Source organism: Neopelma chrysocephalum, unplaced genomic scaffold (genome assembly GCF_003984885.1).
Source record: "Neopelma chrysocephalum unplaced genomic scaffold, ASM398488v2 Primary Assembly neopelma1_63, whole genome shotgun sequence".
Classification (NCBI taxonomy): Eukaryota; Metazoa; Chordata; class Aves; order Passeriformes; family Pipridae; genus Neopelma; species Neopelma chrysocephalum.
Window position 1 is genome coordinate 8,973,545 of NW_020897720.1, and position 16,548 is coordinate 8,990,092.

General features: G+C 40.9%; 1 protein-coding gene across 5 annotated transcripts in view; it reads right to left on the reverse strand.

Moving 5' to 3' along the window:
• Positions 1-238: 238 nt before the first annotated feature.
• The window catches only part of SGCD (sarcoglycan delta), a 314,527-nt gene continuing 298,217 nt past the window's right edge, over positions 239-16,548 (reverse strand). For all 5 annotated transcript variants that reach the window (XM_027682409.1, XM_027682411.1, XM_027682413.1 and 2 more), the window contains exons 8-9: positions 4,434-4,557; positions 239-2,798 (exon numbers count right to left, since the gene is read on the reverse strand). In XM_027682409.1, coding sequence (XP_027538210.1) covers positions 2,625-2,798; positions 4,434-4,557 — 298 coding nt within the window. In that variant the 3' untranslated portion in view covers positions 239-2,624. The remainder of the gene's footprint in view (positions 2,799-4,433; positions 4,558-16,548) is intronic.

The window sequence follows — 16,548 nt, forward strand, 5'->3', positions numbered from 1 at the left end:
ACGAGAAGGTGATAACCTCATCCAACAGCCCCAGCTGAGAAAACCAGCCACTCAAAATTAATTTGTTGGGATGTAAATCCTCATCAGAGCAGCCAGAGGGTGCATGGAGATGAGGATTGAGCCAGCGGCGTGTCCGGAATGGAGCACAGAAATCAGGATGCAGCATCCCTGCTGGGTCAGTCCCTGTGCTCAGCCCTGCCTTCCTCACCAGCATGAATACTCTCAGGGATGGAAGCGTCTTCACAACTGCTCACACAGGATTTGTTTATGAATTGGGCCATGCTTGTTATGAGGTTTGTGATGAGTAATGAATGAAACAGGGAAAAAAATTCTACAGTAAATGTAGGACTATGAATGGGACTTCAGTCGTGGTCCCAGAGGTAACATACACAGTATTCTGCTATATTTAACATGGTAAAAAAAAAAGTCTGTATCATTCTAGGTGCCCCTACAATCTTAATGTATTTCATCAATATCTGTTTTAAGTTGCACAACCAGTTCCCAAGACACCCTCCTGTCCCTCCCCCCCAAATAAACTAGTTTTAACAACAAGATAAATATGATGTGCTTCTCCTTGCTGAGTGCATTGACTTAAGGCATAGGCACAATTCCCCTCTTTGAACAGAGATGGTATAGTCCTGTGTCCCAATACAATTGTTATCCTGGGTGACCCTTTGCATTCAAATGTTGACTCAAGACAAAAGAATTACAGGAATCATTCATTAAAAAATAGTTTGAATTCATTAATTCATTGGAAAGCATTACTGAAATAAAAGTAAATTATTCAATCCTCTTTTGGGAATAAATTTTACAGGAGTGCTGCTTTGTTAGGCAGCAACGTATCTAATCTAAACTCCATAGAAATTTTCTCTTTGAGTCCAATCAGTTTTGGATTAAGCCAGAATTGTTCATTTAAAAAAAAAAATCAAACCCTGGTACTCTCCAGACCACAAGAAACTATGTGAAAAGCTGTAAAAAAGGAATGGGCTAAATTAGTTCTAAAGATTTCTGTCAGCTACATTTTATGTTGGAGATCACTTGAAGAATACCAGCTTTGGTTAGATATCACTAGGGATGGGCACAGATCTGTCTTATTTGCACATGAGGTAATATTTCAAAAGCGTCTCAGTGGCTTAGAAACCTTGCTGTCCTCGTGAGATTTACTGCAACTTGGAGACTCTTGCCATAATTAGTATATTTGTTTTTCAAAGATTTTTATATGCTTGTGGATGCAATTATGGGTCAGAATTCAATGATCTGGGCTCTTATTATTTTCTGAAATTTGAACAGTGGAAAGAATGTTACCAGATCAGATTTCATGTTTTATGCTGCCTGTGACTCCTAGACTTATAAAATAAGGAAAAATGCAAACATGAAAAAAACCCACAGTTTTGGGGGATCAAATTCTAGAGGAACCAGCATCCAGAGCCCTTGATTTTCAATCATTTGGCTTTGTCAAAATCTTTATAAGTTCTTTAAAAAAGTCTGTTTCATTGTCAACATCTCTGATATTTGCAGTCTCCACCAAATCTAAGTGGCCTTGGACTGTATATCCTGAAAAGAAAGATGGAAAAAATTCTGGCATATCATCTACATTATACACCTAATTTGTATGATTTTCTCAGTTTCTAAGGGTAGGATAGGTAACTTTTTCTGTTTCTATAGGTATTTAGGCAATGTCCAAATCTTAAATCTTCACACCTTCATGCCATATATGTTCAGAATTAAAGGTGCTGATGGAGTGTGTGTAGGATGATCCAGGACACCTGTTAACTAAGGAGGTTCAGGATTTTTCTATGTATTCCAACTTTCACAATTTTTTTCTTCCAATGGCTAAATACAACAGCAGTTTTCTTAGCACAGAGATGACTTTAGGTTAGTGTTTGAGCTGATGCATCACATCTGAATAGCACAAGGCGCCCTTGGCCATGCACAGGCAAGTGTTGAACCTCTTCAGAAAATCACATGGATTATTCCAGCAAGATCTGGACTGTCCTACTAGCCAAGTGCATCCATCTCTCCCAACTTATCCCATGCTTTGGGTGATAATTAAAGAGTGTAATTTAACCTCAGGTGTCTTGGATCACTGTAGGTGATCAGTACAGCACATCTGGCTATTTTGTTGTTTGTTTTTTAGTTTATTTTTTTTCCATGCCACTGATTTAATGGTGCAAAAATAATCAGAGATGCTTCTCTTCCCTTTGTATGTTGGTGGGTCTACATGGGTTCCAGGGTCTTGAACAGTCAGCAATCCCATTGCTCTGAGAACAAGACCAAAAACGAGGGGTGATCATGACACTGCATTAATACAGAAGGGTCCAGGGGAGCATCAGATCCAATTCGGCAGATTGTACCAGTAAATTTTGGTGTGGGGAAGAGAAATGCTACACAAATGTAACAGGGTCACCCTGGGATTCCTTGTACTGAAACATCATTTTACACAGAGGATATATATATATTTTATATATATATTTTTATATATATATTCACACACACGCGCGCGCACACACAAAAAAAGTCTTTGATAGGCTTTCTGTGTTCTAGTAAAAATAGTTGGCAGCTGAGATCTGTGAGACCAGAACTGGCTTTTGTGCTGCCTGCGATGCCCCACTGCAAATTGTCTCTCAAAGGCAGACGCTTGTATTTATCTGGCAGGTCGAGCTACTGCCTGCCTGAGACAGGAATAACCTCCCATTGGGACACACACAGAGCTCGTAGATTTTTTGCCTGGACCCTGCAGAAGAGGAAGATCCTTGAGGCAAGTTAGGTAGTTTGATTTTTGCAGAATTCAACGTTATCTGAAGCCAGAGAGGGGGAGAGAGAGAGAAAAAGAGAGAGAATTAGCGGAGATCTGTCATTTTTGATGTTGTGTTCAAAGACGCTTCCTTCAGTCAACTCAGCTGCTACAAAAACTGGGTAGGTAAGTGTATTAAGATGGGGAAGTCTGATATAAATCTGAGTAAGCACATCATCTGCCTTTACCATAAATCACCTGTGACCTCCAGCTTGTTTCTGCTAATCTACCCACTGGGTTTTCTTGGCTTGGGGCTTCCCAGGGCACCTCCACATTTGGGTTCCCCAGCCAGAGGTTGGGGTAATGCCCACTGCAAGGTGGTGAGTGTGTATGGTTCACCTCCAATGACCCCTGCTCCTCCACCAGGATTTTGGTCACTGTGATCCCATTGCCAGTTATGCTTACACTGACTTGTATGTATATTTTACATTTATGTATATTTAACACTTCTGTGTATATTAAAATAACTTAAATGCTGTAACAGACCTGAATTGCTCCTTACAAAACAACATGAGGTGAATATGTGGCATCTTTTAGATACATGGTAGCTACAGGGAATTGCTCTGACATCAGCAAAAACACCTGCACACCAGAATAATACAGGGCAACTAACAGTATTTACAATTACAGTAAGAATCTCTAGTTTTAGTATCCAACCTTCTAATCTTCTGAAAGACACAGGTCAATTTATGTATTTTAAAAGCAACTCAGGGTTAAAAACATTAAGGCAACTGCTTGCAGTTGTGAAATGCCTTGGGTTTCATTTGCAGTGTATTGGATAGGGTTTTTTTTGTATTTTTGAGAGTTTTTTTTGTTAACACATGGTCTGGATTTGGAATGTCTTAAAATGCAAACGTTTAGAAATAACAGCAACCAAAATCCCATTCTTTTTATTCCCCCTTACACTAAGATAGGAAGACATTAACTTATGTTGGAGCCTTCTTGGTGGGGTTTGCATTTCATGGGTAGCTCCTCCCGATGAGGCTCTCGGTGGGTTCTCCTGTGGGAGCTCCTCAGCCACGTACTTTGGTGTCTTCCATCATTGTGGCAGAAGGAGGGAATGACAACCATATGCCCATGTACATTTGTGACACCAGAAGAGTCTTAACTCCACAGCTATTTTACTTTTGCTCTGTGTTATCAGTTTTAGTTTTCTCTTCCCCTTTGGAATTTTCCCCAGTGTAACAACCTGTGTTTCCTAATGTGTCCTTTCTTTCCAAAAATAAAAATCTACTACAAAAGCTTTTCAGATCAATACCAGTGAATTAAGGTCTTCTTATAGAAAAATGTATGATAAAAGATTTAATTACGTTGGCAAAGTAAATCTTATTTTAAAGTGACAAGGAAACAAAGAATTTAGGTGCACTGTGTATATTACAGCTGCATAAATCTGCTGGAACAACAGATGCTATTATACACGCACTTTAAAAATAATGAATCAGCCCTTGCCACAGAGTGAGTCTCATTTGCATGTGATGTGTTCAATCACAGCAGAAATGGAGTTAGGAAAGCCTGCTGTACCCGGGCTTTCACACCAGCATTTCAAACACAGCGGCTCAGTAACCTCGAAGGCTACAGACATGCAGGACATCTGTGGCTTGGTTTGGTTTTGCTGCAGGGCTTGATGTGCTTTGCTTACCTCTCCATCTTTGGATTCCAGCCTGAGCTCTGTCCTGCACGTGGCTTTCAAGCTGCCGGCCTCGGCGTTGATCTCGATGCCTTTGGGAGCCTCCATCACCAGCGCGCGCGTGGGCGACTCCAGCCTGGAACAGAGAGGGGTTACAGAGCCCGGTGGGTTGAACATTCATGCTCAGTCTCAGGCTGTTGCCTTGCAGACCCCGACTGCTGCCGTGCATTGCACGGCATCGTAGGACCTACTGATGTTCAGATCCACGCCTGCTTTAGTCAGAGGAAAGAATTCATGCACAATGTGGTAAAACACATCACAAATCTGATCTACTCATGTTTTTTGTCAACTTTTCTATGCCGGGTCAAGACGCCAGGTGCAATAAAGCTGCCACCATGATCACCTTGCTCTTATTTCTGGTGGAGTTTTCTAACTAATCAGTGCTAAAGGGGGATATCAGCAAAGCAGTCTACACAGAGAGTGCAGGTGCTTCTCTTCCTCAAACAACTGTTCAAGGAGGAATAAATCAGTTCTCCTGACTTCCTGTAATGTGAGATTTGAAAGGGTTTAAAGACACAAGGAAACAGATGAAAACAACCAGCCTGAGGACCCCAAATTTTGTGGTGTCCAGTCCTAGGCTCATGACCACGTGCTCTGCAGTGCTTCAGCCCCTCCTAACCGTGGATACACTGCACAGGGATCTGACAATCCTGTTACAGCACTGTAACACAGCCAAGCCTTTTACTTCAGGCAATTGGGGTTAATGCTATAAGATGCAGAAGTGCAAGGTTCAGTCTTCCTTGTTGATTATCCATTGTTAGGTCTTGTATTATACTTGTCTCTTCTCTTCTTTATAATATAGTCTCATTACTTTCTGTATTGAAAATGATAATAAAAAAACAATTCTCCCTCTTTGGGAATAGCCTCTTAGTTGATTTTATCACCATTTATTTACTGAACCATCACAGACTATGATCTCCTCAGGTGAAGCAGGAACAGAAGCTCCTCTGCTTTGGGTTGCCAGCACTGACCAAAGCAAAGCAGGGGGCAGCCCAACCCCACCCCCAGTTCCCTAGGGCAGCTCTCAGGGTTTGCTTGCATCAGCTCTTTCTCTGCTCTTCCTATATATAATCATTTGTGCAAGTAAGTGTATTCTTAAATGGACTCCTGCTGCTACTGAGACAACATTATGGGAGACTGAGGGAATTCAGCTGCATTTATTGCAGCCAACAGTTCAATAAAGTAAAGGCACACAGCTCCCTCTCTGTGGCACTTTTCAAGTTACGACTTTCCCCCTTTTTGGTGTTTTCATATTGCTGCTTTTTGAACACCTTTCCTCAAGACCCCCAAACTCATGCATAATCTCCTGTCTGACTTAACTAAATCTAAATTTCAGGGAACAACTGAGGCATATACAGCTTAAGGAATGAGCGTGGTCTCATGGTTATCAGCCTCTGCACAATCCTTCTGAGCTGCTTTTTGTTCTCTGCAAGGAAGCTACTTTTTACATAAACCTTCTTCTGATTCCTTCCACTGGTATGACCCCTTGGCTGGTTCCTGTATGAGGAACCCAAGGTTAAGACTGCTGTTACTTTTTTTCCTGCCTCACTGAATTGCAGATTGCGTGGAGGAGAAAAAGCTTGCAAAGAGTGACTGCCATTAAATAGTGCTACCTGGGATATGATTCCCTCTGACCTCCCAATTGCAATAGCTGCCTTTCCAATATCAGTTAGAATTTCCTCATGGTAAAAAGTCACAGAGCACAGCTGTAGGGCTCTGGCACACGAACTCTGGTGGCTTTTGTTAGGGTGGCTTAACACACTGTCTGACTCACGTTTTCCCTGGAGATTTCTGCCCAGGGATACAGTATGCTCTCATCCTTAATAAAGAGACACCTCACAGACTGGTGTTTACCCTGAAAAATGAAGGACCCTCTGCTTGCACTAAGCCCCCGGATCTGTGCTGCAGTGGCTGGGATGCAGGCACACATTCCCTCCTGCTGCCTCTGCCCCACAGCAGGATCCTTAGGAGGAGCAGTAGAGACTGGGGCCAGTTATGTCTTAAGTCACTGCAGCTAAATTCACCAGAGGATGTGTCCAAACCCCAAGACAGCTGAGCTAATCTGAGGATAAAATAATTCCTAAGAACATGGCCAGGTGACTCTTCAGCTCTCCAACATCTTAGTGACTCTCCAATTCCTTTGATGTCCTGGCTGTCTCAATGCATTTGTTCATGTGTTAATCTTGTAGCTCTTCTACCAACTGAGAAATAAATCTTGTAAGTGCAAAACAGTGTTCAGGCACCACAGTAAAAACACAGTCCTTTGCAGCATCAGCATCAGCATCAGCAGCACTCAATTCCTGCTTGTATTGGAGCAGCCTCCCAGTCCTACACCTTCACTGGAGAGTGTGGAGAGCTGGGAAATTGGTGAATGTCTTCCCATGGTGGGGGAGGATCGAAAGAGGACCTTCCTGCATATCTTTCCTTATGCACACAGGTCCCCCAAACCTCAAACTGAGTTAAACTTGTGCTTTGAATAAGCTACCAAAGATATGGAGTGTGCTAGATAACATCGTCCCAAAGTTTATCCTCTTGTCACATCTAACAAAGTGACAGAGTTATTCTCCCTCCTCCACCCGATGAAAACCCACAGGCAGAATAACAGCACTGATGAAAGCCCATTGATTTTAGACACATTCTAATCTGTGCAGAGCTTCTTGGCTCATGGGGGCACAAAGGACCCTCTCAAGCACCTCCCCACAGTCCATGGTGTGACGTGGGACAAATACACAACTCTGGGTCTTTGCTGCTGCTCCATCACCCACCTCGCTGAGCTGACCCCCACTCCATCATCCTAAATCACTAGCTCAGACAGCTGCAATCTTGCTGACACACTGAATCAGCCCAAGCCCAACCCTTTAATACTAAAAATATAATTTTGAAGTTCAAGGAATTTTTTAGAACCTTAAAACTACAGAAATGAGTGCAAGTACGGTAACAGCAAAGAGCAGCTCTTCCAATAATGAAAAATTTGGGCTGCAGCCCACATGGTTTTGTATTTGTTTGGAGTCGGACTCTTCTCTCTCTCCCATGTTTGATATTGGTGTAAGTCCATCTGCTTGCATGGGACTTTTGTGCCAATTTACGCTACTGTAAAGGAAGATGGAAAGGTCTTAAAAATGTGTTTCCTTGGCATTTGAGGGGCATATGATTGTAAGGAATTTAATTTGATTATTTTCTGATATCCCAAATGAATCCCTGAAACACCTGTCCCCAAACCAGGAGCTGCAAAATCTATGCAAAGCCAGAGAAAGCAGTTGAGGAGTTTATGCTCTGGGGCTTTGAGTAATGTTTACTGAATACTTTCATTTGAAGCAAGTGTTTAAGACACACTCTACTTTTAAACCTAATTCTGCCTTCCAGAGCAGAACCAATTTGAAGACTAATAATGAAAGAAAATGATTTAGCGATGAACAGATAATTTGTTCAAAATCAGCATTTGTTTTCCAGTGTGATCCTCTGGAGCTTTTAGCAGGATTCCCATCTCCCAGTTAGATGTAAGCCCATACTTAAAGCAGTAGGCTGGAAAGGTGGCTGCATGAATATAGATTGTTTCATTATTTGCTCCTGCTCTTGAATTTTCCATCCCAGCAATTGGCACATAAGCCCTTTTTATTGACCATGGGTGCTGCTTATTTTTGCTCCAGTATTTGCAGGACTGGATTTTGACCTCTCTCACAGAGCTGGGCAAGAACGGTAAATGCACTGCTATCCACAGACTTACAGCTTCTGGAATTCAGGACTGAGATAAGGTACTGCCATAAAATTTCTCAGGTCCCATCTACAGTCTCCTAGTAGGTGGATGAAGAGACATTCCACTGTCTGGGTGACTACCCACAACATAGAAACCACTCCTATGGATCCCAGGGTGTCATGAAAGTCCAGACTTTTAAAAGAAAAGACACAAGTAGCAAGATTTTCAGAACTAACAAAGTTCCCAGGTTCCAATTATTACAATGGGTGTTAAGTACTCTTGAAAATCTCACTGAGCACCTAAATGCTATAACAAATCTGACCCTTAATCTCAGTTCTTAGTTCTGCAACAGAGAAAATGGCACTTTCCAACTCCATAGGGAGGGTGAAAAGATAAATATATTATCATTTGTGAAGCAGTTATGTACTGTAACAACTGAGGCCAGGGAAGTACCATTGCCAGAGACAGATGGTTGGCACATGGATAACTGATCTTTTCAAATCTGCAGTATTAGGCTCACACCTTCATGGAAAATACTGTTAGTCCTGTTCCTCCCACTGAGCACATTCAATGAGGGGATGATGTATGCAGGGGAAGCCTTGCTCCAGCTCACCAGGCTTGATGGACAGTGCTACACATGCCTCTGAAGCCCTTCTACTCAAACCTATCACCAAAGCATCTCACATTTTAAAGAGAGGTGATGGCATGTGTGCATCTTGCAATGAACCCCTCTCCTGCTATTCCCGGAAAATCTGTGCTCCTGGGAATCAACAAGGGAGAAAAATTTTCAGTGTCATCCCCGCTTTGCTTTGGAAACTTAAACAGTAATTTAAAGCAGATCAGCACATGAGTTTGTACTGGGGTTCCAGTGAAAGTTATTCACTTAGAAAGACCATTATTTACTCAGACTTCTAGTTTTCATTTCGTTCATCATAAACAGTCACATTAATCACTCCAGTACCATGGGATCTATTTCCTTCTTGTCCTTCCTCTCACCCCCTCCAGGATAATGCAGCATTTTCCTTATTGTTATGAACAGCCTTTTGAATGTGGGAAGAAAAAAGGGTATTAAAGATGTGAAGGCAGTATCAGCAGCTGGGGGGCTGCTGATGTGCTTCCAGTAAAGTGGATATAATTTTGTTAAAAAGTAAACTTTATTGCAAATAAATTTTATTTTATATTTATGTTGCAAATATAAAGCATAAAATATAATGATAAATATAATATAAAATATTATATATATATATAAATAAAATATAAAATTTTTATTGCAATTATTTATATTGCAAATACTTCAGGGGGAAAAATTTGCCCAAGTCCAGCATTGATGCAAACTGGAGTTGCAAACTCTACCAAAGGCTGCAGCAGAGGAGGGAGATGATCCTCAACATGTGACAGCAGTTAGTGTGTTCAGAATTTCTTGAGCCCGCTGGGGGATTTTTCTGCGTGGGGCACAAACATTGCTTGCAGTATGGAAATGGGCAGAGAAATTTACACTCAGGAGGTGAGGAGCATATGATGCAACAGTGTGGTAACAGGAGCTAATTTAATTTTGCTTAGAAACCTCTGGACTGAGAATAGAGCATGTATTATTGCAGCTGTAGCCCGTTACTTCTAATGACTCTAATTATTTCTTATGGTATCCATCTGACCAGCCATAAGACTCTCGTTGAGCATAAAATTAACCAATGTTACCACTGTGCCTGCTTACATCTCATACAATTGGTAAATTACGCTGGCAAGTAAACATGGAGCTCCATCAATTTGCTGGTAATGAACCAGTATCTCATGTTGAAATTTGTTTTCAGATTTAACTCCCTTGTTTCAATGAAATCAATGGGATCAGCCACTCGCAGTGACTTACACTTCTGACTTCATTATTTGTGTGTTATCTTATATATGTCTACTCATAGGTAAAAAACACAATGCTTTTCTCACTATTAACTGTAAGTTAATTAGGTTTTACTGAATTGCAAAGAAAGCATGCTTAGTTTCTATTTCTGAAATGCTTTTAAACCCTTTTTTTTTTCCAATTTATCTTACCTTTGCTTGTATTGGAACAGAAAAAAGTTTGGGAGGTGGAACAACAGGTTGAGCCTGGACTCACCTGGTAAAAACCTCAGCTGAACATAAGTTCAAGCAAAGTCTTGTCACCTCCCAAAGACCAAAAGGCTCTGTCCTGAGCTCTGCCCTTCATCACTAGATTTTCTTCCTACTGGTACTGCCATTTCATGACAACAACAGAGACTAAAATATGGCAAGAACAGTGAGTCTAATATAAAACAGGAAAGAGAAAAAATGGAGTTGGCCTTGGTACATTAGAATGAGAGGTTAAAATGCTCAGTGTCTTTTTCTGAGACACCATGATTTTGAGAAAATATGACCTAAATGGCACAATAAAAAAGCAGCAAGTACTCTGAGACCTTACAGAAGAGACCATCACTAATAAGAAAATATGTATCCCTGTTATTTATTGCTTAGCATTGACATAAATCTTGTTTTCAATTACATGTTAATGAAGCACACCAATTACTGTTTGAATAGGGACATCTGATTACAGTCTCAATCAACAGAAATAAATCTTGCTTATGGAAGCTTTCCAGGGTATTTTTTTTAGGAACATTAATTACAGAAGTAAACAAGAATATATTATTATCATGTCATCCAATTGTAAATCCTGCCTATTGCTGTAAATACTGGTTAGTTTGACACTGTGTATCACCATTCACTTTCCAGTGTTTATTCTGCAAATCTAATAAGTGACAATTCCCATGCAGCCATACTCTGAAACAGATTGTTATGGCTGGGGGTCCAAAGCCTCATGTAATTCCCAATTGTGAACAATGAATGAAAATTCTTTCAGCTATCATCCACAAATGATGGTTAATTCCTAAGTAAAATCCAGTTAAATGTGTTAGAGAGCTGACAGGTGCAGAGGTCTAATGATGCTTTATTGGAAATCACAGTTTTCTAATTGAGCTAGAGGTAAATCTGGTTCAAATGTCAAGGGGTGCAACGACTTTTCTTCTCTGTATTTGGGCAGCACAGACGCTGAAGAGGTTTTATACAAAGCTTAGTCAAAAGAAGGTTAAAAAGGAATTGAGAAAGTAACATGATTTACCCTTGAGAGGATCAAGATACATGAGGAACCAGAGGAGTTTATAGGTATGGTACTGGCTTGCAGTACCAAGCAGGTGGGAACCAGTTCTCATTTTACCTCCAAAAAAATGCCATTCCTCAGCAAGAGGAAAAGATCCGACATATGGTTCCTCCCACCACACTGCAAATCCTGTTGTAGACTTCCAGCACCTTTTGCACTAGCTGAGCTTATTCAGAGCACTAAAAAGCACCAAAACTACAAAAACACCCAAAAGTCAAAATACAATTGATTGCCTACCATGCTATAGCAAGGGAATTACTGAACATGAGGTAATTTGGTAAAGTTGTCCTAAATGTTTGTTTGAGATCAAACAGAAGATATCAAATTAATCTAGGGAGAAAAATGGCTGTGTAATACTCCTGAGATCTAGTTTCATTATGAACTGGAGGACTGATGAAGGGCAGAGACTGTCTAAGAAAAAAGGTACAAGATTAATGTTTAACAAAGTGGAGCTATGGCTGATAAAATTAAAATCATCTGCATAATTAAAAAATTCTGTTGCTTATAAATCAAGGAAGGAAATTATCATAGAAATTGGGAGATAGTTGAACATGATGTGTGGCAAATACACATGTGGTTAAAGAAGGTAATGTGTTTAAGTGCCCAGGGCAGGGATTCAGGGATGCTAAAAGCACGATTCCTATTTCAAGTGTAGAGATGACTGCAACTTCACTCTCCTCAGACCTGGTGGATTGTGAGTAGATTGGTCTTGCTCCAAAACCCTACTGTACCTGAGACACCTGAGCAGTGAGCTGGCTACAGGAGAACCTCCATCCTGCGGTGCTCCGTCTTTCAGCCTTAACTTCCCTTCTAACCCAAACCATTCCAGGATGATCTCTGACAGTAAACAGCCATGTGAGACACTATAGAGGAGCAAAGTAAGCTCTGGCTGGAGGAAACCAAAGGACAGATGCCCCCTCTCTTGGCATGGTCAGAAGTGGGACAGTAAATGACATTATCACAGAGCAGGCTGAGCTCCAGCTTAGTGCTGCTTTTGATGCCACTGGCTGGCACTTAAATGCCAATAATTAATTTTATTACAAAAACCTCACCACTAAATGTCTCCTGTCACAAGTTACACAGTCTGGGTCAAAACTGCTTAAGTAATGGTCTGGAAATTCCCTCATGGCTAAACAGAGAGCTTGGGGCTGCAGAGTGGTTCTGCCTCTGATCCCACTGACCACAGCTTCCCTACACTCCCAGCATGGCAAACAAACTTGGAGTAAGACACGCCTGATCTACTATCTAAACCACCTATTCTTTTGCTTGTCTGATATACTTCGTTATGTGACTTATTGCAATAAATTAAAATAAATAGAGACAAAATAAAATCCTCCTCCTGTTGGGTGCATTAATGACCACGTTTATTTCACATGTAGTGGCAAATAATTACTTTTCATGTTACCATAATTGCCTAAACCACAAATGCATTTTTTAAGAAGCAGAGGTTGGGCTGGTGTAAGTTTCTAATTATAGGCTGAAAGTTTCTAATTAAAAGGCATAAATTGGAAGAAACTCTTTCAAGCAGAATTACATGAGAGGCTGCTAAGATTGGGTATTATCTTGATGCACTGTCACCGTGCCAAGGAGGAGAAGAAGAAATAGAAATCAAGTGTTGCGGCTCTTCCTCGGGGCCACTGACACCATTTGCTAACAAAGTGCTGCCATCATGAACATGGAGGAGAAGAACACAACCCAAGGGAGGTCTGTAGGGCCACCAAATCTCAAGGCAACCCTGAGCCACTGGAGCAGGGAGAGCAATGCTGTCCTGCAGGGAACAGTTCAGGCTTAAATGGGCTTTTTCCTGAAGTGTATAGTGGCTTCTGGGTGGTGGCAGGAGGACAAAAGCTACTTGTGGTGGCCTAAAATTATAAAACCCAATGTAAAGATGGATACTTGAGTCAGCTAAAACTTGCTGGATTAACCCATACAGTATTTATTAACTGAGACATTACATGGTGCTCTACCTTGGCGTGAGTGTCATGTCCAGTCAGTGGCTGACCACTGGGTCAATTTGGATCAACTCTCGACTACTTTCATGGTTTGATCTACTGCTCTACTTTGGAAGAAGGCAGAATGATGTAATTTTTTTATCTTATTCTTCTGTTTTTCAGGGTGTTAAATAATCCTGAGGAGCAGACCAGCATGTCATCACTGACAGAGAAATCACTTTCCTGTGATAACCCAGCGTACTTGAATGAGAGGATTACTGGCAGGGGTGCAGTGCTATGCAAATATTGCAGTCATTATCATCAGTACTTTGCATGCAATCTTCTGCATCAGAACTGCTTGATGAAGAGAAGAAATGTTGGTCTAGATTTTAATTTTAAAATTCTTTTTGAAGTTTGTCTGTCATGGGATTTTTACCTGCTGTTTGGTCAGCCATAAAGGAAAAGGATCAGGTGGATTAAAATCTCATGTGGATAGCTCACAGGTTCAGCTTACAGCACTATCTGCAATGATGATTTACTCTTTCTCTTCTCCTATGATTTATTCTATTCCTCCTAAAAAGACTGGAGTTAATAGTAAATCACTTACAATGAGAAATATAGAGATAACAAAGCTAAAAAGGATTTGAAATGGTAGAATTAAAAACCTGCTGGAAAAAAAGGTGTGCCTGTATGCATCATATACTCAGTGGTGATACCCTTCGGAAACATGTACACACTTGCCTAAGTGGATTTGAAGAGCTTATTTAGCATGACAAATTGGCTACAACCTGATGGCTATTTCTGAAAACCCATTTATAGACCTTCAGACACTCACACTCCTGTGGCACATCCATTCATTGTACAGTCAATTTATAATGATTCCACCAAATTAAATCTTTATTAACAAACTTATTGACTCTGGCTTTGACTTATTGTCCCCCCTTTTAATTAACTGCAGTAATGAGACAAGTAACATCCAATATAACAACTGACCAAACATTTTGTTTAAAACCTGCCGTTTATTTCAAGCAGCTTCACAAAAAATGAAGGCTGAATTGTTATTTGCTAAATGTCAATTTTCACACTCTGTTGAACCTTTTCTGAAGCCTGTCAACCACAAATCTGTAGTCATTTTTCCCCCTCTGATCAGAGCTATAAAGAGCATATAACAGGTTTGCAGTTATTTTTCATTTTTATGCAGAAGATGTACCATTTTCTGTCCCCAGTATACTTTAAGGAATGGTAAATATGCATAAATTGTAAATGTAGAGGGATGCATATGCCAGAGTTGTGGCCTCTTTCACAGTCACAATTTACATCAGCAATATGGTTGTATGTCTGCATGTGTAAGGTCACAGAAATGATCCAAACCCCTCAAATCCAGCCCATTATCATGCAACAATACTGCACCATCTTCTTGTCAAATGTGCTGGCTCCTGCTCAGAGTTAGGGATGTGTTTCACCCTACAGGCCATTTGTTCACAGCCTCGTTTTTGGAGTAACACTAAGACAAAGCCAAGGACTGGGCAAGGCCACCAAGGACAGAGACTGTGAGAGGGGCCCAGTGCTACTCCTTGTGACTGGTTACTGTTACTTTTTCAGCATAGAGGAGTTTGAAAGGGCAATGGGAGGGAGGAGGAGTATTTGAAGCAATCAGACTCAAAGTTCTTTGATAGTGTATAAATGAAAATCTTACAGCTATTTGAGATTTTCAACTAATTTCTTGCTTTCAAATATGCAAAAGAAAATAGGTTGGGAAACGGTGCAGAGAAGAAAATAAAGGAATTGTGTGGGTGGGTGGAGAGAGGAAAAGGAGCAGAGAGAGAGAAAGAGATCAGAAAAAAAAAAGCCCAACTTGCTGAAAAAGAGTATAGAGATGTCTCCAAAGGGAACACTTTAATTCATGGAATAGGATATTTTCAAATTCATAGCATCAATATATCTTCATCTAAAACCAAAACTGTTTTCTATTTATCTTTTGCATATAATCACTCCTGAGTAAAACATGCATTTTAAGGTAAGGTTTGGTAATCTTTCAAGAGAGATATGCTAGATGATGTTTTCCTTAACTACAAGAGAGACTGAACCTGGTGTTGACAATTCACCATATGCTGGGAGATGACCCTATTGGCATGAACCCACCTTTACTTAGGGGAGGAACATTCCTGTCCTGTTCACCTGGTGGGAACTGGGAGCTATGAAATCCTGTTGCTCACAGGTGCACGTCTCAGGAAGCTCTGATTCCCTCATTTGGCTCTCCTTATGCTATTTAATATGTGCCCTGATGCTATTGCTGGCATCCACGCTGTAGGTGGTTGACCTTGTTTGTTTGAAGGTATAGAAATCAGCTCTCCTGCTCCTTGGGTCAACCACAGCAAAGTGAGAATATGTTCAACATTTCTTGACTTCCACAAGGTTCCTTCCGTCTTTCCTTGGGCAAATCTGTGTTTTGACTGTAATAACCTCCCTTATATGTTTTCTTTAGCAGATAAGAAAGAGACAATTCTAGTTACTAATGTAAGAGGTCAAATGGAGGTGAAATGAAATGGATTAAAAAAAAGAACTGATGTCAGAAATGCATCTGTACCACTCAGTGGCATAGCTTCTTCCTAGAAACAGTTTTTTGTCTGGGATTTTCATTTCATTTCACTCTATTTTATTTTGATTTTAAAAAGCCAGGCAGGTAGAAGAACTGGCTTTGCGGTTGAAGCACCAGAATTGAATTTCCAGCCACAGGATGAACAGCCTTTGTGACCACAGGTGAGTGCATTCAGTGGTCCCTGGGTTCACTGCAGTGTAGCAGTGGTGGGGATGGCTCAGCACAGCCCAGGAGGAGTAATTCTCCCCAGCACAGCAAAGTGATAAAGGTAAAGCTTCAAGGTATATTTTTTTCCCTAGAATTCCTAGCTTTTTCTGAATTGTCTGCACCCTCATGGTATGTCTTAGCAGTCACATTAACACTATTGATTGTCTGCTTGGTAGGTAACAGGAGGAAAAATAAAACAGGCAAGAACTTAACTCTGTTTAGGTTTCTCCAGTGCATGTGGAATCTGGAGAATTTTCTATGGGTGGCCACCACATCTAAAACCTTTCTGGTGAAAATTATTACCACGGCCTTCCTCTGTGTCAGTAACCAAAGCCACCATCGAGCTGGGCAGGGAGGGAGTTAGGAGTATGTGTCTTCCCTGCTCTTTAAAATGCTGGTGTGTTTCTGTTCTTTGAAGTAGAGCGTGCGAGATGTCCTGATTTCTACCATTCAAATCTGCCAACCTGCCAGGTTTG